The sequence below is a fragment of the Pteropus medius genome, unplaced genomic scaffold (genome assembly GCF_902729225.1).
Source record: "Pteropus medius unplaced genomic scaffold, Ma_sr-lr_union100, whole genome shotgun sequence".
In the NCBI taxonomy this organism is placed as follows: domain Eukaryota; kingdom Metazoa; phylum Chordata; class Mammalia; order Chiroptera; family Pteropodidae; genus Pteropus; species Pteropus medius.
This window is the reverse complement of record NW_024349225.1, coordinates 12,997,311-13,022,803: the sequence shown is the minus strand read 5'-3', so window position 1 is coordinate 13,022,803 and position 25,493 is coordinate 12,997,311. Positions and strand designations below refer to the sequence as shown.

Genomic DNA, 25,493 nt, shown 5'->3' with positions numbered 1-25,493 from the left:
TCTGCTTACATGGAGCTTTTTGTATACACATGCATTTTTCAGGGGATATGAGTTAAACATTTTACATGAGTTAAAAAATTATAATTATGTTTATTTTTTCTTGTTTGTTGTCAGCAGAAAATAAGTGGAATTGTGTGGTTCCAGATGGAAACTCAGTCAATGAGATTGGTAGGCATAGAGCTAACTGTTAGTGGGTATTTATTAGCACTTCAAATTATGGAATAGGGAGAGTCCTGTGGTGTTTTGGTTTGTTTTGGTTTGTTGATACCTTGAACCCAGTGATTACAGTGAAAAGTAAAAACTGGACCACATATGTTACTTTAGCAGTGTTCATTATGAATATAAAGTCAGCATACTGTCCTTTAACTAAGTTTCGAGTGCGAAATAGAGTCCCTGAAAAAAATTACAAAGCCAGCAACGTCAGTGTTCACCTTTTCATAGTATACAAGGTTTATTGTTAGGATTTTTAAAGCCTCAGATCAGTGGCTTGATAGTTTATTTTAATATAATTTCTACATGAGAAGTGGATATGTGGCCTACTTGAAAAATTCTTACCTTAAAATATTAGGAAATAATGGTTCAGTCTTCTATTAATTCCTGTTTCTATATTCTTTTAAGAATAAAGTGGGTAATAAACTAGATCTTCTAAGAAAGTTGATGTTATTGATCTTTAGTTGCAGCTCGACATGGATTACAGAGTCTTGGAAAAGTTGGAATTTCACGGCGGATGCCTCCCCCTGCTAACCTTCCAAGTCTCAAAGCAGAAAACAAAGGCAATGACCCTAATGTGAACATCGTACCGAAAGACGGCACAGGGTGGGCGTCAAAGCCAGAGCAGCATGAGGAAGAAAAGTAAGTTAGCATCTGCCAAAGAACACTCTGCTCCCCTTGCTTTGTAGGAACTTACTTTGAGTTCCTCCAGTGTGCTCGGTGTCCTGCTGTACATTACGTATCTTCATGCCCTTTAAAGCCTTGGCACCAGGGTCCAGTGCTCCTATGAGAATCTAACGCTTGATGATCTGAGGCGGAGCTGAGGCGGTGATGTCGGCGCTGGGGAGTGGCCGTAAATACAGATGAACCTTTGCTCACTCGCCTGCTACTCACCTCCTGCCGTGCGGCCCGGTTCCTAACAGGCCATGGCCTGGTACTGGTCCACAGCCTGGGAGTTGGGGACCTCTTCTTTAAAGTCTTTTAGATAGTCAACTTTTGATTAATTTTCCCTATGAGTGGGTTTAGTGGCAGTATTTCCATGTGTGAAGGTAGAACAGTGACAGCTGCTAATCACAGCTTTTCTTATACACTCTGTCAGGTTTCCTCCTCTCCCATTCCCACCAGATCAGGCATTTTCTTTCTAACGTGATTAGAAATTGATTCTTCTAAATGATTTCATGGAGCTAAGGGTTCTGTCTGCTTGGTTCCCTGAAACTATGCCTGATGCCCATCATAGGTGCTCAAGTAATATTATTTGAACGAATGAAGAATTAGCGAGAAAGCTGGGGTGACCCCTTTCATCATCATTCATTCGATGTGTTTAACGTCCCGCTGTCAAGGATTATGCAGGGCCCTTAGTCCATCGAATGACCTAGTTAAGTGGTGGTGATTTTTAAAAATAAGGCGAGCAGTTGGGTACTTGATGCTTTTTGCCTCTATCTGTTATCAAATTTCTGTAGTCTTTTGTGGGGAGCTTCATAGAGTAATTTGACTACTGTAGTAAAGCTTGTCAAAGACTGACTGTTTTCTGCTTCTGGGTGGTCGTAGGATTATTTTGTAGCAGCAAATCAGTCAGAGGTCTGAGTGTACCAGAAATATTTAAATCTCTTAAGTACCTTTTTCATTTTTAAGCATTAACTCATTACAAGGATTGAATAAAACTGTAGACCTTTCTTAAAACACCTTTTACCCGTGGGGGTGCTGAGTGACAGCAGTAAGTCCAGTGGCAAACCTGTGTGGAGGCTGGCCTCCAGTGGCCACACGGAGAGCTTGCTCAGCCTTACCCCGGCTCATCCCACCAGGCCAGACCGTATGTATGCCGTACTGTTATTTCTAAATGTAAATGTTCACTTCTTCAGAACAGATCGTTGGGAGCTGTGTTCAATAATGAGTGCTGCTTTTATTTACAAAATGAAAAATGAGCAGAGCTGTCTTCTCCTGGGGTGATTCAAAGGTAGAAGGGAAAGGGACAGAGAGTAGCAGGACTTCACTGAAAGGAAGGTCGCAAAGGGCACGAATGTGGAGGCTGCATCTATGAGTAGATGTGTAGCCAGAATTATTGGTGCACAGATTCACCCTAAATGCAGTATTCATTTTATTTTCTTTAAATGTATAATATTTGAAATAATGGATTCATATTTTTTTTAAGAACACCAGAAGTTCCACCAGCACAGCCAAAACCTGGGGTTGCAGCTCCCCCAGAAGTAGCACCTGCTCCCAAATCATGGGCCAGTAACAAGCAAGGTGGGCAAGGAGATGGTAAGTGGACCTTAGCTGGGGAAACTAGTCAGGCTTGATAGTTACTGAGCAGCCATGCAGGAGATAAGGGTGGGTCATTAGGTTTGGCAGGGGCCGAGAACATTGTCAAAGGATAAATAAACTCAAGCTCTAAAAAAGGGTCTTTTTAAAACCTCTTGGGCTACTGAAGTATCAGTGTTAAGAGCCATGTATGACCCAGTGGTTAGGATTAAAGCAGGGGTCGTTCAGGTACCCACTGTCCCGTGCGATTTTACCTTTATTCCGCATCACCAGACAACACCTGTACTTTCAGCTCTTTGAGACATAAGGATGCAGACGTTGTGTAGATTGCTAGCAACCCCCTTCATCTCCATCTGCCCCTTGAGCTCTCTCTTTCAAACGTGGCGCTCGTGATTTCTGTGGTAGAGAAGAGCTAGAGAGTAGCCATAACGCACAGTCGCTGTAGTACCTCCCTTCCCACAGGGAGCGACGGACCCCAGCAAAAATTTCGCCACTTGGAAAACAAGAAACGTATATAAAACATTGTATGGGAAAACCCTTCTAGGCCCCGAAGCTAATAAAATCCGCTCTTTTAATTTATAGAAGTATAAAAGGAAGCAGGCAGGCAGGCGGGTGAATAGTGAAGTGCGGTATCTCAGCAGTCAGTGAAGTCAGTAAATTGAACGAAGGTGTTCCAGCCTCACTGTGGTACCGCATGCAGTGTTTATTAAATTCTGTTTCAGTAAGATCATTTGGACTGATTCTCAGAGTCATTAGCAAAGGAATGTGACTCGTATTGAAAACTTAAGGAGTCATGATAGAGAAAAGAAGTGAGCCTCCTCGCTTGCCTCGCCATCTTTAATGCGTCCTCCGGAAGTGTCTGGCAGGTTCCTTTCTTAAATTCTTATCTCCTCATGGCTGTTCATTAACTTTCCAAGGGATTCTAATTCTAGGTAAATTTAAAAGTTTTATGGGTGTGAATAGTCATCATTGAAAGATGGAATAATTTATCAGAAAAAGGCAGAGAGCTCTACCCTGGGAGGGTTTTTGAATTATCTTCCATGGAGAAGTTACATTTAATGTTTTTTAAAAATCTGTAGGAATCCAGGTGAACAGTCATTTTCAGCAAGAATTTCCCAGCTTGCAGGCAGCTGGGGATCAGGAAAAAAAAGAAAAAGAAGCAACCGATGACAACTATGGACCTGGACCTAGTTTACGCCCACCAAGTAAGAGTATTTCCTATTTAATACAAATACAGAATGAGATTATATTCATTTTTGTCATGCGATATAACTTCTGCCTGCTAGTGTGTATGTGGTTTGCCTACTTTTAAAAAGCAGATGGTAACCGTAGTTGCTTGCCACTCGAGTGTGGTTTCTGCATGAACAGCATCCATACAACTCGAGAACTTGTTGGAAGATGATGCCTAGGTGCCTTATGTGCACATTAATATTTGATCAGTTTTGCAATAGTAAAATTTTTTGAAGAAACCTCCCCCAGTGTGCAAATATTATTTATTTATAAATTGTATCCATTTACTTGCTACTTCATTGATATTCAGGGATCCCTTGGTTTCTGAACTCAAACCCAAACCCAGGAACCAGTCAATTTGGGTAGTGAGGGATACTTGCATTATGTACATTATAAAGCAGAAACTCAAGATAGAAATGTAAAATCTTTGATTTTTAGATGTCTTATTGTCATTACCGAATATCTCAAAGGACGCGTCTACACGGGGAGGTTCCTCTTCACAGTACCAGATGCAAACCCATATTTCTGATAACCTGATACATTTCCTATTTCTTGTAGCTCATTTCTAGTCAGGTCTGGGAAAATCATCTTTTTTTATTTTTGTTTTGTAATTGCTATAATGTTGTTGATGAGTTTGTATTAGAAATAGATGTTTTCTCGTTCTCGATACTCATCTGTTGCTGCAAAACAAAACTTAAAACAACAAACCGAAGTGGCCTTGTGGTTTCACACAGTATCTGAGGGTCAGGAATGTGGGAGCCACTGCGCAGGGGCTTCTGGCTCAAGAACTCTCTCAACAGAGTTGCAGTGAAGCTGCCATCTGATGCTGGCTTGACTGGGCTGCTGTTCCAAGCTCACTCTTGGTGGCTCTTTTGTACGTGGGCCGCTCACAACATGACTTCCCCAAAAAAAGTAAGGACAGATGGAAGCCCACCATCTTTTATAACCTAATCCCAGAAGAGACGGGCCATTGCTTGTTTTATTCTACAGGCTGCACAGATCTGTGCTGGTACACTGAGCAGGTGGAACACAGGGTGTGCATACCAGGAGGGAGAGGCCGTTCGGCCATCTCGGAGGCTCCCTACCAAGCAGGGCTTTCCTGTAAAACCATTCACAGTCTCATTCGGCGAAGTGTGGTTGAACCAGATAATACAGTCACTAAATCTGCTCCCTTGGGCACGTGTAACTAGCAGTACTAGACCGAAAACAAATGAGCGAGAGCATCCCTGTCAAGCCTTCTGGGCCGCCCCACTCGCACCCTGTCCCCTCTTCTCAAGACAGTTTGAAATGCCACCGTGTCAGATATTGGTAAGGCTAACAGAGAAGCGCTGGTTTTTCTTCCCCCACCCCCGCATTTGGTTTGGTGGCACCCTCGGAGGTGCATCCTCTCCGCTTTGGAAGCCACTGCTCCTGGCTTACCCACATACCTTAAAAACATCCACAGGGCCTAGATAGGGCTTTCGTTGCTCCTTCACTCTGCTTGCTTGTTACTGGCTTAAATTTTCTTGAGATGTGCCCAGTTTGGTGTCACTCTATTCCATTTTCAGATGCTTCTTATTCCTTTCTTAATCTGTCTCCGTGCCAGATGTTGCTTGTTGGAGAGATGGCGGTAAGTCTGCTGGCCCACCCTTAACCTCTGACCAAGATGAAAAGCTCCCTGGCCAGGATGAAAGCACAGCTGGATCATCAGAGCAAAATGACATCCTCAAGGTGGTGGAAAAGAGGATAGCTTGTGGTCCTCCGCAAGCTAAACTGAATGGACAGCAGCCTGCCCTCACTTCCCAGTACAGAGCCATGATGCCTCCCTATGTGAGTAGTGTTCAGTAAGCAGGTGACCGAGAGGTTTTTGATCTGGGTTCCAAGGAGAGAATTGGAGTAGGAAAATGTTTAGGTCTTCATTTTTATTAACATCTAACTAAAACTTAGCATTTTCTTTGATTAGGAATGTGGGAAATAAATCATAGAAGTATCAGCAGTGCCTGGGTTTTTATCATTAATAGGGATCATAGGTATTTTCATATCACATTACGTTGTTTTAGATACTGCAAAATACTGTTTATGCACAGTAGTACTTCAGAATAGAGCCATGGGTAGGCCCACTTGTTATTTAATGACCTAATAAAGATGCACATACATTATTGTGTCCCAAATCTGTTTTCTAACTGTTGTGGTAACAGAATTTTAGTATAATTGTTTTCCTTCATTATATTCTGCATTTTAGATTTTGCATTTTAAAACATTTCTATAAGAAGAGATTCATAGAATTTACCAGACTGCCAAAGGGGTGGTTTATGGCACAGAAAAGGTTAATACCTACTTTCATTCTAAAGTTTTATTAGTATACCTTTAGTTTTTTAGCTTTTCATTATGGAATATTTTAATACATGCAAAAATAGAAATAATAGTACAGTGAACCTCTCTCCCCCCACATCTACCATCCATCTTCAACAATTATCAACTTGTGGTCAGTCTTGTCCCCAATTCCCACCATCTTGGATTACAAATGCAAATTCTGGATATATCACTCATTCACGGATTTTTAGGTTGTTAATCCTTTAGAGATAAAGACTAGGAGAAAAGCCCACAATACCATTATCATACCTGGAAAGAAAATTGTTTTTAAAATATCAGGTCAATACTCCAATTTCCCTGACTGTCTCATAAAGAGGGTCCAGATAATGTCCGTTCGTTGATTCCTATTTCTCTAAGGAATCATGCTACCTGCGGATACCTCTTTCCCTCTCTCTCTTTTCTTTGAAGCTTATCTGGTACCATTTACTTGTTATCCTGTGGAATCTGGATTTCGTTGACTCAGTCTTTATAGTATGATTTAATGTATACTTCTGGCCCTTATATTTTTTATAAATTAGTTTTTCTATAAGTCAGAATTTGGTGCCCTCATTCATGTGTTTGCTCTCAGCCTACTGTGAAATTATATGGCAAGTAACATCTGTCCAAGTAAATAAATTTACATTTTTTTAGATTCTTAATCTCAAAAGGAAGAATCTAGTTCCTATGTCCATTTTCTATGATTTAACTCCAAGTATTCAGGCTCTATGTAGCCAATTTTTTTTTCATATTTTCTAGTCTTTGTATTGATATTATATAACCATTCTAGGGCAGAAGAGGGAAATAAGTGATTAAATACCGTTACTTGTTAAATATTTTCTTTAAAAAATTGGGAGTGTGATAAAAATCATCTATGCTAACCTGTCCTTGAAAAATGATATACACCCAACTGTTGTCTCCTAATAATTTTCAATTTGTGCTTTTAAAGACCCTCGAATTTCCAGATGTGGGGGTGGGACAGGGTCAGGGAAGAAAAGAGGGGAGACCAAGTGGACTTTGCCTCCAGTTTCATCAGTGATTTTATTTGAATGAAGTGTTCCACGGATGAACAAAAACATCTTGAAAACCACTACCAAATATTGAGAATGTAAAGATTTTTTCTACAATTAATTTTGTGGCAAAGTTCTAAATTTTAAACATTTAATGCCACTCAGAATTGATCTCTATGCCTGAAAAATCAGCAGGGGGTCTAGTGCAACTTTACCTGTGAATACTTGCCTCTAACAGTGTATTTGCTGACTCAATTATCGAAGCGTGATGCAGCCCATGGTGCTCCAGAGTGCTTCCCAAACAAAAGGCTTTCCCAGTTGGGTTTCAACTGCTGCTTAACTTAATTAACTTTGCTCTAGCCCTGCTTAGAAATATCTTCTTTAGACAGCATGATCATGTAAGCATAGCCTTTCTTCGGGTATAAATTAATTTCTTTAAGTTAAACTTTTTTTTAGCAAAACTAATCTGTATTACAATGTAAATTATGTGTTTTAAAATAATACGATTTCGTGTGTGTGTGTGTGTATTTTTTTTTTTTTTAAATATAATCTGACCTGGATATAAGCAAATAGTAAATAACCAAGCATTCCTGGACATTCCTTCTCTTTCAAATTATAAGACAAATCCCTTGATGTTCTCTTAAATTTAGCTTCTCGAAGCCTTAGAGAGCGTCATCTCTGGGCCTCAATTTATAGTTATTGTCTCATATTAACTTGAGTGGGAATCTACCTATGCCCTTACCCACCTCCTCCTTTTTTACTCCCTTGGGTTATGGATTGTCCTTTTATCTGAACTGAGTTCTGTCTGCCAGCAAATGTGCCTTCAGTTAATGGACTCCTGCATTCAGTCGAAGTCTCATATTATTTCCAGTATTCGGACTTGGTTAAGTCTCTGCAGTTTTCTGCAGTGCATGCCCGTTGTCTTTTTTAGTTTTTCATGTCAATATACAATCATTTTTGTGTAATTTTGTTAATGAAATAACGAGTTCTTAGGACGAGCACTGGCTATTGCCTCTATTTGTAAAGACTTGGTGGAGGTAATAATCTTACAAATGGCTTGTTATTGAGGATGGATGATGATCTGTACCAGCAGATAAAATGAGTTCTTCATAGTACTATTTATTTTTAATCATTCTTTCTATAAATTATCATTTTAGGCTTAGGGTGATCTTTTTTTTTTTAACTGGGTGGTTAATCAGTTTTTATTTCCTACGTATAGATGTTTCAGCAGTATCCAAGGATGGCGTATCCTCCTCTTCATGGTCCCATGAGGTTTCCACCTTCTTTATCTGAAGCAAACAAGTAAGACTATTAAATGATTAAAGTGTGCAGAGCATTTCCTGGAGGTTGAGTGGCTTGTGATGATTGATTCGTTTTTCTGTCCTCAGAGTACAGCTGCCATAATTGGATAACTTTTATAAGAGAACAAAAATACTCCATTCCTCTAAAACTTTAAATTATCTTACATAAGATTCTGAAAACTGAAAATTATGGCCCTAAAAATTTATGGCATTTGTTTATCCCTCTTTTCTTCCATGATGTTAGTGACGCCACATTTCCTTCTTTTGCCTGATGCTTGAGCATCCTCCTGAATGATGGTTTTTCTTAAACCTCTCTATTTTGAGATTATTAGTATAAGATTAGTATGAGATTATTGAATATTAGTCTTAGCTATATTATCCTTTAACATATATTTGTTTTAATTCTTTGACAAAAAAAGTCCTTGACTCCTGTTAAATACTTGCATAAGAATTATGTATTGTCTTAAATTTACATAATTTACTTCATACACACATCACGTACAAAATATTTTGTATATCATGTAGAAAACATTGTTGAATTGAAATGAACTACATTTCAACCTTTTGATTTTTCTGAATAGTACCACTAAAACTTGGTACCCTCTCCCCTTATACTCTTGGTCAATAGAGGTCTTCGAGGAAGAGGCCCGCCTCCTTCGTGGGCCTCTGAGCCTGAACGCCCCTCCATCCTTAGTGCATCAGAGCTGAAGGAGCTCGATAAATTTGATAACCTAGATGCTGAAGCTGATGAAGGTTGGGCAGGTAAGAGGCAAAATTAAGAGTTTTTAATTTTTAGATGCTTTTAAACAGTCAAGCTGAGTTTTCCATAATTTAATAGGTGCCCAGATGGAAGTAGATTATACAGAACAGCTGAATTTCAGCGATGATGATGAGCAAGGAAGTAGTAGTCCTAAAGAAAACAGCAGGTAAGTTGCGATTTCTTTTACAGTTCATATTATGAGTTTGTTGATATAATATTAGCCATTTAATCAGAGAGGCTTCATTAATAAGTATTTGTTCCTTATTTATAGAATTTCTACATTGTACTCCAAGAACTTTTTCTCAGTGAGAGGGAAGGTGATTAATGAGTCAAATTTTAAAAGTATAGCTAATGACAGAATTAAAGTTTGACATTTTGATGCTTGCCATGTAATTGGAGATATTTTGAGAAACAATATCAAAGACCATTTAACAGTTGCTACTTGCTTCACTCGATCCATATTTACAAAATTGAGAAAAATTACATAGGTGACTACAGCTCCTTCAGGTCTTTCATTTTTTTCAAGCTTAGCAAGCAGTGTCGTGGAAAATGGGAGCCTTTTGTCTCTTTCTTTTGGGACAGGGGCATCCGAGTCAGGAATGTATGGGTTATGTGACATAACAGTTGGGCTCTTAAAATACACGGGAGCTTGCATGCACATATTGGTAGTTTTTCAGCCATGGCCTTGCAAAACACTGCTGTTTCATCATCAGTTGTGAGTTTCCTGTGATTTGTTGATTTTTTAAAATCCTGCAATTTGATTTATCTTTTTCAGTAAATCAGAATAAATTAGAATACAGTTATTAAATATCTGCACTATTACTCAGTTGCATTCAGATGAGATATTTGGCGAGGGGGGTGATAGAAAGTGGTGGGATTCTATTCCTTTGCCACATTGTGTGTTAAGCGTGCACGTCCATATTCGATAACTGCTGTACCACCCTTCAGGCCTTGTGATAACCCGGTCAAGTTCAGTCCCCAACACGTTGTAGACATATGGTATATATTTATTGAATAAATAGATGAGCGCCACTAGGTCACAAAACCATCTTGTTCCTTGAGACATTTTCCCCCAATACCAAATGGAATTAATGTCTTTTCTACATAGGGAAAATACATTTACGTATGGTACAGTTCATCCACTTTACTTTTTTATTTTACCTGGATTTCAAATTTGCAGTGAGGACCAAGGTTCAAAAGCCTCTGAAAACAGTGAAACCCGAAAAGAAGCAGATGAAGTGTGCAACACTAAATCGTCATCTCAGATACCTGCCCAGCCACCAGTAGCAAAAGGTCCCTATGGGAAAGGACCACCATTTAATCAGGTTTGTTGGCTTCAGGGAGATCCTTGTCACTGCAGATAACTATGGGTGAACTAATTTTATAATCATAGAGTTGGAAGAAGACTTAGGAAAGGAAACTATATTTTTTTCTTGACTACCTCTAGATCTAAACCATCATTTCATTGCATATTAACAGGATCTATTAATACAGTAGCTAAAATTATCAGGTAGAAACTAAAGATTTTCCTTTTTTTCTTGTAACAGCTAGTTGAATCAACATGGTGGGCTAAATTGTTTGCCAAACTATCATTGCTGGTGTGTTTTGTGGTGCACTGCACACTGTAACTCCTAGGCAGTGTTCCTATGTGAGATTGTACCCTGTCTGAGTGGGAAGGTCTCACATGGGGAGCAGAGAAATCTTGTCTGAGCCATTTTGAAGAACAGGTAAAGAAGGGAAGTCCGTGCGCAACAGATCTAGTTGACCCTGCCTCTGAGATGCAGCAGGAGCTGCATTGCAAATGGGATGAAAAAGGGCTTCCTTCCTGACGGTCCGCTTAACTCGTACACGCAGCACGTGTTCGTGGAATTCATACCAGCACGCGGAGGACCCGGTCCCTTCAGGGAGGTGAAAGGAAAAGAGGGCCCGCAGGTGTCGGTTAGAGCGCACAGCGAGTCCCCGCAGGGAGGAGAGTGGCTCTGAGCCGTGGGCGCGGCACACGAGGGAAGACCCCTGTACTGGGATGTGGGGGAGCAGGGAGAAGCAGTCAGTCTCGTGTGCTGCGCAAGGATGTTTAAGCTCCGTTCTTAAGGCATTGGTTAGCCGTTGGAGAAGAAATGGTGAACTCTGGAAAAAGAAGGATTTTTCTAGTATTTTTTATAAAATCCATGTTTTATGTGACTTTTAACTACCGGCAAGTGGGGAATGATACTTCCTTTCTTCATGAAAGAATAGAGGAATATTATAAACCAGATTTTGATGTCTAGATTTTTTTCTGTGTGCAACACTGATGTATATATTAGCGCGTGAATATTCTATGTATTATATCTGGCTCCAGGTTTTCTTTAGGTAAATCTCATAGCTTCAGTTTGCCGTTAAAAAGAAAACCCAGGAAAAGAATTGGACTTACATAAATAAAATTTTGAAATTCAAGGCATACCTCTAAGCAGCCAAATTAACTGAGCTAGAATTCCAGAATTTATACACTAAAATTCTGTTTCTTGCAAAAGTTCATTTGAGAGTCTAACCTTATTGAATGATTCTATAAAGTCATCTTGCGGTGAGTGGTGTACTTTTATTTAAAAAGAGAAAAGGATAAAAATGGTTTGCTTTTTGCAGTTTTGTGCTCTCTGAAAAAATCAGCACATCAGAGATATTTCCAGTAGATACTTTTATCTGATTATTTTCTAACGATCCATAGGAACGTGGACCATCTTCCCACCTGCCACCACCTCCAAAGCTGCTTGCACAGCAGGTAAATTTTAAATGCTGCTTAATGATCTGTATATATTATTTGACTTTGTTTTAATGTTTTTTATTTGTGATGTTTCTGAAACAATTATGGTCCTTATCTTGTAGCCGCTGTGTGTTCCTCTTTATCCTTTCCCTCTTCATTCTTAGCTGCTAATGTTCCCCATTTCACTAAGAAAACGCGAAGCACCGTTTTTCCCATTTCTGTGCCCTTCCTGTTGTCCTTGCTTCTAAGGACAACTCTTCTACTTGCCCCTGGATCCCATCTTCTTTCACTTACCTGTTATCTCCCATATTTAAAAAACTTTTTTAAACCAGTCCTCCCCTAAGTCCACTGCCCACCACCCCCTGAAGTGTCTACCCTGTTTCTCTGTTCTCCTTCCCGGCAGAATTGTTTCAGTGTCTCTCACTGACGCTCTTCGCTTAGGCTTTCATCTCCCGCCATACCTTTGAGACTGTTATTTCCAAGTCAGTAATGACTTCCATCTTGCCAAATCCAGTTTTCTTGTCTTCGTTTTACTTAATCTCAGCAGCAGTTGATATAGTTAATCTTTCTTCATCCTTCTTAAAACACTTTTTTATTAACTTGTTTTTGAGACATTACACTGTTTTTCTTCTCTTTAATTTGTATTCCTTCTGAGCTTCCTGTAATGACCTTTGGGTGTTGGAGGGGTCAGGGCTGTGTCCTCCTTTTTCTAACTATAGTTGACCCTTGAAAGATGCGGGGGTTGGGGCACCAACCCTTCACACAGTTGAGAATCCACGTATAATTTTCACTTGCCAAAATCTTAGCTACAGGGGATTAGTTCCAGGACCATCCATGGATTTCCAACCATGGATCAAAAATATTATTCTCGATCCATGGTCGTTTGAACCCTCGAATGCAAAACCTGGGGATACAGAGGGACAACTGTATGTCCATTAAAAAAATCCATGCGTGAACTTGGGCGGTTCAAACCCATGTTGTTCAAGGGTCAGCAGTATATCTTTTCCCTGAAGGGTCTCGTGTGCGTGCTCATGGTACTCACGTGTATAAAACAGTCAGTTCAACATCCCCACGTGGCCTGCTGATGGATATCTTATAATTAATATATCCAAACCATAACACACACACTCCCCCTCTCCCTGACTCCCACACATACACGGTCCTGCTGCTTCTCGTCTTCTACATTATCACGCATTTACTCAAGTGAAAACCTGGAAGTCCGTTTTCACCTTACATCCAGCTTAATGTCAGCAAATTAGGTCGCTTCTGCCTTCAGAACACGTTCCTGCACTGAGTCCTTGCTGCCACCTGTTGCATTTCACGTGCACTATCGCATCAGCTCTCAACAGCCTTTGCTCTTCCTCCCTCGCGGCCTGCTCAGCCCTCCCCCTCGTCGCAGGTTTTCCGTAGGAGACGCACACAGGCTTTTCAGACTGGGCGCGCGCCTGAGGCCACGCGGTGCCTGCGCGGGACTTTACAGTCTACTTCTGATCTTGTCTACGCTTCCTTCTGTCCTCACCACACGATCTTTGTTGCTGCTGTTTTTTTATTACATCCTTAAGACATTTTCTCTGCTGTTTCCTCTTACTGGAAGGTTCTTTTCCTGGGATTTTTCCTATTAAATTCTCTGATCAGATGTTACCACTTTAGAGGCCTTCCCTAAAAACATCAGTAAGGTAATGAAAGGATTTCTGTCAAAAAAAAATTTTTTTTTTACTAATTTCATCTGGCAAAGAACTTGTATTGGAATATTATTAAAACAAACAAACAAACAAACAAACAAACAAAAAAACTTATAACTCAATAATAAGATAAATAGCCCAACAAAATAATTTGAACATTCACTAAACAAAATAAGGTATATAAATGGTCAAAGAGCACATGAAAAAATGTTCAATATCTTTAGTCACCAGGGAGACGGAAATTAAAACCACAATGAGATTTTGTTACATGTCCAAAATTAAAAAGGCTGATGACACCAAATGTTGGGTGGGATGCAGAGCAGCTGGCACCCTCATGCGTTACTGGCGGGCTGTAAAACCTTGTGATCACTTAGGAAAACAGTTTGGCAGTTTCTTATAGAATGAAACATATATTTACCATATGACTTGGCAGTTCCATTCCTAGATATTTATCCAGGAGAAATGAAAATACACATTTACACAAAGACGTAGGCATAAATGCCCATAGCTGTTTTATTATTCATAGTTTAAAAACGAGAAGCAATCCACATGTCCATCCACAGATGAAATGATGCACCTGTGTTTGAATACTATTTAGCAGTGGAGTGGAGCAAACTATTGATAACACACAGTGACCCAGAACTATTACCTGAAGCACAAGAAGCCAGACACAAAAGAGAACATAACTTGATGTATCCATTTATATGAAATTCTAGGAAAGGCAAAATACTCACGACTGCCAGAAGTGGTTGCTTGGGGTCGGGGGTATGGGTGGAGGAATGATGAAAACGCCCTGTGTCTTGATTGTGGTGGTAGTATACAAGTATAACACTCGTCCAGACTCATCAAACTCTGTGCATCACATTTTATGTAAATTATACTTTAGCGAAGTTGCTCTTTTAAAAATGCTTACTCTGTGAGTTTACTATGGAAATTGGGTACTTTTATATGATCACTTTGTTTTTGCAGCTTGTCTCTGAGCTATAGATGAAGTAACTGAACACCAGGGAGATTAAGTGGTATGCATAAGACAGCACTGTCAGTAAATGATAGCGTATTCATGTTTTCTTATATTCATTCTAATGTTTTTATCATACCATTATTTTCTCTTTTGTAAAGGATTCTGACTAGTTATGGGATTTAAGTTTTCTTCATCCTTGTAGCTATTAAAATCAGCATTTTTAAAAACATTTTTTTTCGTTCCTCAATGTTTCAGTCCTTCATGTGCTCTTTTCATTCTGCTTTTCTTTGCTGGCATTGATTTTAGACCACATAGTAGTTTAGAACACATTAATTGAAAATTAAATCATTAAAACGCAGTCCCTTGGGTGATCTTCCTCATTCCACTTTGAATTCTAGATATGCATTTCTGGATCTTTCATTTCGGAGGCAGAACTCTCTCTTCCCAGGCTGATTTCTAGGAACTTCTTCTCCTTTGAATTGTCAGCAGCTGCAGTGTCTCCTTTTCCACTGTCTGCTTTTTTCACCTATAACCATACCCCCATCTTCTCAGGGCTCTTGTGGTCCCGTTTTGCATCCTTCTGGACTTCTTTCTCTTTTCCGCATTTCATTCCTGGCAATTGCTGCTAAAGTACTCACATTCTAAATTTCCTTTATCTCTAAATTTATATTTTGAAAGTCATGTTGTGACAGCTTCTGATTTATTCAGCAAATACTGAGTGAGCATTGTGTGTGGTGCATGCTCAGTGAATATTAGGTGGTGGGATTAATTATTCTGGTCTTAGCTTGAGGAATTAGTCTAGATTTAATATTTTTCCCACGTTGTTACTTTTTTCCATTTTAATATGTTTTATCAGGAAAATTTCTCATATTTTGTGGGAGTTTTTTCCTCTCTCTCAATGCCAAGATATCCAGTGTTTGTCAGATTTGTCACATTCGTCCGATAATTTTCTCTGAATGTTTCAGCATCCTCCTCCAGACCGACAGGCAGTACCTGGAAGACCAGGCCCTTTCCCCGCCAAGCAGCAAGTACCTGATGAAGATGAAATATGGAAGCAGAGAAGAAGACAGCAGTCAGAACTTTCTGCAGTGGTGGAACGTGCTCGTAAACGGCGTGAAGAGGAAGAGCGAAGGATGGAAGAACAGAGGAAGGCAGCTTGTGCTGAGAAATTGAAACAGTTGGATGAAAAGCTTGGTATAGTGGACAAGCAGCCATCTCCGGAGGAAATCAGAGAAAGGGAGCGGGAAAAGGAACGGGAGCGGGAGAAAGAACTCGAAAAAGAACAAGAACGGGAGCGAGAGAAGGAGAAGGAAAAAGAAAGGGAGAGGCTGCAGGAGAAGGAGAAAGAGCTGGAGAGAGAGCAGGAGAAACAAAGAGAAATGGAGAAGGAAAGAAAGCAAGAAAAAGAGAAAGAACTAGAACAGCAGCCGGAAAAGGAAAAAGAACTAGAACTGCAAAAGATGAAAGAACAGGAAAAGGAGGGTGAATCGGAGAAGAAAGAAAGGGAGAAAGTGGAGGAAAAAATCGAGCACAAGGAACCTGCTTTAGAGCCTCTGGTAGAAAAACCAGAAAGTGAAAGCAGCACTAATAAAGGTATAATAGTCTTGTTTGTTCTTATGTACGCTTTACAAAATGCCTCATGTTACTATAGTGTTGATGTTTGTGTATTTTTAACATGTGTAACCTAAATTTAAAAATCTAAAAAACAGTATGTAATCCAGATAAACAAAAGATTGTTTTTTTGTTTGTTTTTGTTTGTTTTGGATAGAAGTTAACTTTTATTGGATAATTTAATATGCTTTTTTGCCCTAATTTTTTTCCTTATGGTAAAGTACATGTGCCATAAAATTTAGCATCTTAACCATTTTTAGGTGTACAATTCAGTGGTATTAAATACATTCATAATGTTGTGCATTCTCACCACCATTCATCTCCAGAATGCTTCGTCTCGTAAAACAGAAAGCCCATCCCTACGCCCGCTAAACGAGCGCCCTAGTCCCTTCTCTCCCCAGCCCCTGGCAACCATTCTTTCTGTCTCTGATATCGACTATTCTGAGTGCTTTATTTCAGTGGAATCATACAACATTTATCTTTTTGTGACCGGCTTATTTCATTTAACACAATGTCTTCAAGGTTCATCCATATTGTAATATATTACAGAATCGCCCCTTTTTTAAGGCTCATAATTCATTGTGTGTGTGTGTCTGTGTGTGTGTATATATGACACTTTGCTTATCTAGTCATCTGTTGATGAACACTTGGATTGATTCCACATTTTACCTATTCCTAATAATGCTGCTGTGAATGTGAGTGTACAAACATCTCTTTGAGACCCTGCTTTCATTTCTTTTGAGTGTATACTCAGAAGTGGAATTGCTGGATTATAGGGTAATAATTTTAATTTTTGAGGACCCACCATTCTGCTTTTCACAGCGACTGTACCATTTTACATTCCCTCCAGCAGTGTGCAGTTTGTTTCTCGTGTTCTCACCGACATTTGTTATTTTTTGAATTTTTGTGGTTTTTTTTTTTTATAGTAGCCATCCTAGTAGGTATGAGGTGATATCTCATTGTAGTTTTGATTTGCTTTTCCCTAATGATTAGTGAGGTTGAGGATCTTTTCGATGTTTATTGGCCATTCATATATCTCCTTTGGAGAAATGTCTGTTGCAGTTCTTTGCCCATTTTTGAATTGGATTGGTGGTGGTTGCAGTTTTAGGAGTTGGCTATATATTCTGGTGTCGGACCCTTATCAGATATATGATCTGTCAATATTTTCCCCCAATCCTTGGGTTGTCATTTCACTCTTGATATTTTGATGCACAAAACTTTACAGTTTTCACAAAGTCCAGTTTTCTCTTTTGTTGCTTTTGTCTTTGGTGTTGTATCTAAGAAGTTATTGCCGAATCTAATATCATGAACCTTTTGCCCTATGTTTTCTTAGGCAAGTGTCAGAGTTCTATGTCAGACGTTTATGTCTTTGACGTATTTTGCATTGTTTTGTATATTGTGTTAGGTAAGCATCCGACTTCATTCTTTTGCATATGGATATCCAGTTTTCCCAACACCATTTGTTGGAAAGTCCTTTCCTCTATTGAGTGGTCTTGCCACCCTTGTCTGAAATCATTTGAGCATATATCTGATGGTTTATCTCAGGACTATATACTTTATTTCATTGGTCTGTGTCTGCCTTTACGTCAATATCACATTTTTATTGTGGCTTCATAGTAAGTCTTTGTTATTCTTTTTCAAGATTGTTCTGGCTACTGTGGGTACATTGAGATTCTATGTGAATTTAAGGATGGGTGTTTCTATTTCTATAAAGAATGCCCTTGGGATTTTGATTGACTCTGTACATTGCTTTGGCTAGTGTTGACATGTAACAATATTGAGTCTTCCAATTCATGAACATGGGATGTATTTCCATTTACTTATGTTGTCTTTAATTTCTTCATCAGTATTTTGTAGTTTTCATTATAAAAGTCTTTCACCTCCCCAGTTAATTCCTAAGGATTTTATTCTTTACGATGCTTTTGTTAATGGTATTGTTTTTGTAATTTCTTTTTCAGATTGTTCATTTTTAGTGTATAGCTGTGCAAGTAATTTTTGTATATTAAATTCGTTACCTGTTAATTTGCTGAATTAATTTATTCTAACAGGTTTTGTAGAATTTTTAGGGTTTTCTATTATAAAATCATATTATCTGTGAAAAATAACTTCTTTTCCAATTCTGATATATTTTTTTCTTGCCTAATAACTCTTGTCTTGATCCTGATCTTAGAAAATGCTCTCAGTCTTACCACCATTGAGTGTGGTGTTAGCTGTAGGTTTTGGATTAATAATTAGTTTATTTTTTAATATATATTTCTTAAATCATGCAGAAAAACATAGTTACACACCACTGTTAAAATACTAGTAGCTTATATAATTTCCTGTATTTTATCCACCTTTACTGAGACCTTTATTTTGTCATACAGCTTCGATATTGTCTAGTGTCTTCATTTCACCCTACAGGATTCCCTTGAGCATTTCTTGGAGGGCAGGACTAATGGTAATGAATTCCCTCAGCCTTTTTCTGTGAATGTCTTAGTTTCTTCTCCCTTACTTAACTTTGAAAACTGCCTTCTGGCCTCCAGTGTTTCTGATGAGAAATCTGATAATCTTATTGAGAACCCTTTGTGTGTGACTTCTCTTAGTGCTTTCTCTTGCTGCTTTCAAAATTTTTTGTCTTTGTCTTTTGAAAGTTTGATTATAATGCTTCTCAGTTTGGGTCTGTTAAAGTTCATTGAGCTTCTTAGAGGTATAAATGTTCTTTTTTTAAAATCAAATTTCAGAAGTTTTTGCCATTATTTCTTTCTTTTTTTTTTTTTTGAGTGTATACCCAGAAGCGGAATTGCTGGATTGTAGGGTAATTCTGTTTTTAATTTTTGAGGACCCACCATACTGTTTTTCACAGTGACTGTACCATTTTACATGCTCACTAGTGTGCAGTCTCTGCCCTCCCTCTCTCCTGTGTTTGGACTCCCTCAGTGTGCATGTGGGTCTGTTTGATCTTGTCCCACAGGTCCTTTAGGCTCTGTTTACTTTCTTTTCTGTTCCTCAGATTTAATAATTTCTATCGTTCTATCTTCAAGTTCATCTATTCTTTCTTCTGCTTGTTCAGATGTGCAGTTTAATGTGAAATGGGGGTGGGTAGCTGGTCCTGCTGCTAAGAGCTCTAATTGACTGAAATTAACTGCACTCTATTGTCCAAGTCTTCCCTGCAAGTTACAAGCCTTCAATAGACTCCAAATTCCAAAATAGTTACATCAGACATATTCTGACAGTGCAATTGCTGTCTGGGTTGCAGAAGAAATTGCTGTTATTCCTACTCAGCCGTCATCCCAGAATCCTGTTTGTCTTATAGAAAAGTATGAAAAGACAGCAATTGTGTGTTGGAAGAAATGAGTCATTTCATTTTGGGAAGGATGATGAGGTTATTCTTCAGTGTTTTTCAAAGTTATTAGATGAGCTTCAGTTCTGTTTTGTTTGCTAAATTGTATTGGCTTTATACTCACATGCTGAACCTTCAGCTTTTTCCTTTTTATTCCAAGACATCTAACTAAATAAAATCTCATTTGTTGATTTCTAAACTTCAAATTGAATAGAGCTTAATGGGAATTTTTGATTGCCATAATTAAATGACTATACCCAGGTCATAATTTCAGATTTTTCTACCAGTTGAAATATAAAAGCTTCCATAATGTAATTGATGTACTTTTAGCAAACTGTTATGCTTTTTAAAAAAATACTTAACACCTTACTCCAAACTTGTAGTAAAGCTCAGTCTTAATGAACAGCTTAAGTTAAAATAGAATTAGAAGTATTTTTATTTCAGTATATTTTATGATATAAAAATACTGAAACTTTTGAGCTCAAAACCCACGCTCTTTTTATAAGACCCTGTTGCTTGAAATTATATTATACAGCTATTTGAAAATTTGTTGTATGTTTTTATTTATACTCAAGGTTACTTCAGTGCTGAAAGAGAACAAACAGCCTTAGAGAATCTTATTAACAGTTAATGAGAAAGGACTATAGTCGATTAGAAATAAGGAAATTCATAATTTAGTCCTAGTTCTGTCAATGAATATATGTATTGATCCTGATAATTTAGTGGTCAGTGGTGACTATATCTACATAAATTATTGTTTTCTTTTTAATAATATTTAGTGGCACTTTTATTTTCATCGAGATTTTATATGTTCTCTGATGGCAGCTTAATTTTAGCTAGGTGAGATGTAACCATTTGATTTTTAATTGGTTCTCCCGGTATTTTCTTTTCTCATTTACACATTTTTAATATTACAGCATGGTTTTACATTAGCAAAATAAACTTCCTTTTAAGATTCATCCCCAGTTGTCTGAGAAAATAATTTGTAAAAACGTTGGCTTTGTAATTGTAACAAATGACGTTCTCTAGAACAAATATGGCTCTGGTTTTCTTTGGGATGAAAACTTTCCTTTTTGATATGTATGTGGTTCCCCTTTCTACATAATCATACGTGACACCCTTTACATAAAATAACGATTTATATATTCGAAAAAAGCCGGTGATCACTCTTTTGTTGTCAGACTTAGATTCATCAGTTTTCTTTATAGATAATAGTCCTTCGATCAAAAAAAGTTGAACCACTGTGTTCTATTTTAAGTATTTAAAGGCCATTTGTGTTTTCACAAGTCATTGTGAATCACAAGTAAATACTGGTAGTACATTAATATTAAAACATGGAAGGTGTAGGTAGTATTTGAAATGTTTTATTATCGCAAAATGTCAGATATATATTTTTGTATGGTGAAGCATTTGAACCTGTAATCTCTGTCTTAACGAGAATCCAGCTTCGAGGAAATCAAAGGTTTTGTTAGAGTAATGTTACCTCATTGGTGACTACCAACGTTAGGATACAAAGCAGTGTTTTGGAGTAATGAGGATGCTTTCCTCCTCGTTACCTTTTTTTATATATCAGTCTAATCATTTCACTTTAGTATGTTTTTGGCAAGTGTCATAGATGAATACCATTCTCTCTTTCACCTTTTCTTTGGACAGAGGGTGACCCCGTTTTCACTAGACAAGACAGCAGTCGCGGTGAGAAAGAGACCACACAAGTGGCACACGAAACGGAACCAGAGTCAGGGTCTCAACCTCGGCCTGCTGTTTTATCTGGGTATTTTAAACAGTTCCAGAAGTCCTTACCACCACGGTTCCAGCGGCAGCAGGTAACGAAAAGCATTCTATCGTGTACAATTGGAAAGGTTTATTGTTCAGTAGTTAGAAAAATAATTTGACATAAAATAAATACACAAAACACACTAATTTCCCCTGAACATTTTTCCCTTTTAAATCAAGTTTGTTGACAGGGGTTTTACTGTGAACTTCTCTGTCAATCCTTTTTCCTCTGCCTCCCTGTAGACACCATCTTCCTTTCTGGGAAATGGTATCTACAACATAATTAACGAATGATAAGCTGCTTTAAGTCAAGATGTCATAATTTATCCTTTGTTCTTTTGTCTTGCCACCTCTCACTGTTAAATGTCTTTTGAAGTCTTTCCCTTGAAGGATTCAAAAAAGCCTATTTTCTGATATGATTGCTTGGTGTATATGTATTAATGTATCACATGGAACTACAATCTCAAGCTGTGGGACCCTGCCTTTTCAGGAGCAGATGAAACAGCAGCAATGGCAGCAGCAGCAACAGCAAGGGGTACTTCCACCAACGGTCCCATCGCAGCCATCCAGTGGCGCTGTCCCTCCTCCCCCACACAGGCCTCTTTACCAGCCAATGCAGCCCCACCCTCAGCACTTGGCGTCCATGGGTTTTGATCCAAGGTGGCTCATGATGCAGTCATACATGGATCCTCGAATGATGTCAGGTAGAGCTGCCGTGGACATCCCTCCCATTCATCACGGTGAGTGGGATACAGCCCTGTCTCAGGGCTGGCTCGCCGTTCTGCGGCATCAGAGCTTTTCGTTTTCCCTCCATTGTTAGTCGTGATTTCTCTGTGAGTTGTAATCTAGTTAGAATGTACAAGGGCCCCTAGGTGTTTATCACGGAATTATGTAACTTTCTTTCAGCAGAGTAAATGCCAGACACTGAAGCAACAGTGCAATAAGACCAAAGTGCTAGTTTTCTGTTTTGTAAATATTATTTAAAATTTTTAAGTTGGAAAGTTACTGTCTAATTAACAATATCTGTTTGCTACTCTGGTTTTGTTCCTTTGTGTTTTAACATTTGAATTTTGTCCATGTTATATATTCCAGCTTATCAATTTTCTCCATCATTTACCAGCCCTATACTTGTTTTCTCATAGGTTAGCTAAAAACAAATAAATTAGCTGTCTTTTATGGAATCTGTGAGAATAAATCCAGATAATCCATTATTAAAATGGTAAAGAGGAAAATTTACATGTGGTAAAAACATGATCAAGAATCTCATTGTAGTTTAAAATTTACACAAATTTTTAAAAATTAAGAGGCATAATTTATAGCATATTGATCATTAAACTAGATTAATAGAATTTTTGTAAGAAATATTTTCTCAAAATTTATAACTATTGGTGTAATTCTCATTGTATTAACATGCATAGAGTTACAGTGCTTATTATCTGATTATATTCTTTCCAGTAAAATAGGCTGCCATTGTGGTTTTGCTTGCTGTCCTTTCTCAGTTCTTAAATCTATTTAACAGCAGCAATGAAAATCTCATTCATGGAAAAACTCACATAATCACTGATGATTTGTTGAGTTGATTAGTTTTACTTTGCAAAAATATTTCTGTAGTTTAAATATAGAGAATACCAAATAGTAATTGATAACCTAGATTCTATGTCTATGGTTTTGTTAATTTTGGTTTTGTTTTTTTTGTTGGTGTTTGTTTTTTAATTTTTTTTCTGCCTTTCGTACAGGAATGATTCCTCCTAAACCACTGATGAGAAGAGATCAGATAGAAGGGTCACCAAACAGTTCTGAGTCATTTGAGCATATAGCTCGATCTGCAAGAGACCATGCAGTGCCCCTCTCAGAGCCGCGTCTGATGTGGGGGTCAGATCCCTACCCTCACCCTGAGCCTCCACAGGCCGCCACTCCCCAGGCAGCGGAAGAGCCTGAGAGCGTAAGGTAATTGTTACGTTTATGAATAGACCAAATTCAGTGTCGTGTTGAAACAAAACCTATATGGTGTCTCTGGCAATCATTCTGATTTAGGACTGAGCCACAAATCTGACTTCCCCCCATTTAAAGTGTGTCATTTCATTTTTGGGCATACTTTTATTTTTTTCTGTTATTTCTGTTGATTAGAGCTTTTTGTAATCTAGTTGTATACATTGAATTAACTGCTAAAGTTTAGTGTTAGATATTAAGATTGGCAGGTTTCCACCATTGGTTGGGTACTTAACATGTAGTCTGGCTAAGGTGTTGCTAGAATTCTTCCGCTAGTGAGAAACGGTATAGACATTTAATTATTAATATCTTATGGAAGTTTTCTAAGGTCAAGATAAGGACATAAACTAATTTACAGAGAGACTTCAAAGTAGCAGACAGTTGGCGATCTCTAATAACTTGTAACCATAAAGTCAGAACTCTGCCCTCTGTATATTTTATGGTGTCTTATAATTCTGATTCATTGGGAAGGATAGACCTCTGTACTCTTTTCATGTTGTACAGCTAAAACTTAGTAGCAACTCCTCATTCCCGCTCCCTGCCATTTCCTGTCACCGTTCCACTCTGCTTGGATGGGTCTGATGAGATTGTATACCTCGTATCAGGAGTCGTGCAGTATTTTCCTTCTGTGACTGATTTATTTCACTTAGTGTACCATCCTCATCCATGTTGTAGCATATCACGAGATTTTTTTTAACAGCTAAATAACATTCCATTGCGTGTGTGTATATAGCACGTTCTCTTAACTCAGTCATCAGTCAGTGGATGTTTAAGTTGTTTCCACCTCTTGGCTATTTTGAGTAATGCTGCACTAAACTTTTTATGGAGACATAAAGATGCTCTTTATAATTAGGATCTATTGTTTTGTTTTAAAGTTATAGGGATTATTTTGCTGCACACTTACATGTAAGAAAGATATTGCCCTGATGATGTGCCTCTGAATTCTCGTTGTCTCAGGCCCGAAGCTCCGTTGGCTCAGGAACAGGTTACTGCTGCTTATCCTGTAGAGCACAGTCGGCCAGAGCCTCGTCCCAAAGCGGACTTTGCTAGGGAGCCAAGTGAGACGGAAGTACAGAAGTTTTTAAGCAGGTCTGTGGAAGACATTAGACCTCACCCCACGGACTCAAGCAGTCAGCCTGCTTGTTTTGACATCCTTGATCAAAAGACTGCAACTGCCCCTCACGAAGAGCGGCCTGCAGCTGGGGAAAGTCAGCCTGCCCGGAAAAGGAGTGTTTCCCACGGGTCTAACCACCCGCAGAAATCAGAGGAGCAGAGAAGCGAGCCGCCTGCCAGCATTCCTAAGGTAACCAGCAGGTGCATAGAACCGAAAGAACCCGCAGACAGGTCGGAGGACAAACCAAAAAAGGACGGCTTCATACGGTCTGCCGAAGGACCAAAACCTGAAAAACTGTATAAATCCAAGTCGGAAACTCGCTGGGGCCCACGGCCAAGTTCCAACAGAAGAGAAGAAGGTAGCGATCGGCCTGTGAGAAGATCGGGTCCCATTAAAAAACCTATACTTAGGGATATGAAAGAGGAGCGAGAGCAAAGGAAGGAGAAAGAAGGAGAAAAGGGAGAAAAGGCCACTGAGAAAGTTGTAAAAGCGGAAAAAACGGAAAAGAAAGATCCCGTCCCTGCGCCCCCAGCAGCCGCAGCACCGGCTCAGGCTCAGGCTCAGGCCCAGCCGGCCCCACCAGCGCCTCCGCCGGAACCCAAGGAACCTCCCTCAACAGAAACTGCCGCGGTGGCGCAGAAGCCCCCTCAGGACCCGGAGAAGCCCCCGGAGCCTGCGGGCGGGGCCGCGGGCGGGGCCGAGGCCGAGCCCGCCGCGCGGACTGCGCCCCCGCAGGCCGCCACAGCCCCAGCGGTCAAAGAGGAGGCGCCGCCTGAGAAGGCGGCCAGCAAGGACGCGGGGCCCGAGAGGCCCCGCCCGGACCCCCGCGCCGCGGTGAGGAAGGAGTCGGCCCCGCCGGCCCGGCCCTACTGGAAGGACGCCCGGGAGCGGGACTGGTTTCCGGAGCAGGGCTACCGGGGCCGCGGCCGCGGCGAGTACTACTCCAGAGGCCGCAGCTACCGGGGCTCCTACGGGGGGCGCGGCCGCGGGGGCCGGGGGCACGCCCGGGACCACCCGCAGTACCGCGAGCGCGACGGCAAGCCGCGGGCCGAGCGCGCGCCCGCCGGGCCGCCCCGGCCGCGCGAGGAGAGCGAGACGCGCAGCGAGAGCTCCGACTTCGAGGTCGTCCCCAAAAGGAGACGGCAGCGCGGCTCGGAGACCGACACGGACAGCGAGGTGCACGAGAGTGCGAGCGACAAGGACAGC

The 25,493-nt window shown here is 39.7% G+C and overlaps 1 protein-coding gene across 1 annotated transcript in view; it reads left to right on the top strand.

Moving 5' to 3' along the window:
- Positions 1–25,493, top strand: part of PRRC2C (proline rich coiled-coil 2C) — a 78,364-nt gene that overhangs the window by 20,333 nt on the left and 32,538 nt on the right. Inside the window, 14 exon segments of the mRNA XM_039881115.1 lie at positions 675–852; positions 2,360–2,469; positions 3,549–3,674; positions 5,285–5,508; positions 8,257–8,339; positions 8,967–9,100; positions 9,177–9,264; positions 10,279–10,423; positions 11,800–11,853; positions 15,444–16,071; positions 21,065–21,234; positions 21,675–21,924; positions 22,921–23,131; positions 24,131–25,491. Coding sequence (XP_039737049.1) covers positions 675–852; positions 2,360–2,469; positions 3,549–3,674; positions 5,285–5,508; positions 8,257–8,339; positions 8,967–9,100; positions 9,177–9,264; positions 10,279–10,423; positions 11,800–11,853; positions 15,444–16,071; positions 21,065–21,234; positions 21,675–21,924; positions 22,921–23,131; positions 24,131–25,491 — 3,762 coding nt within the window.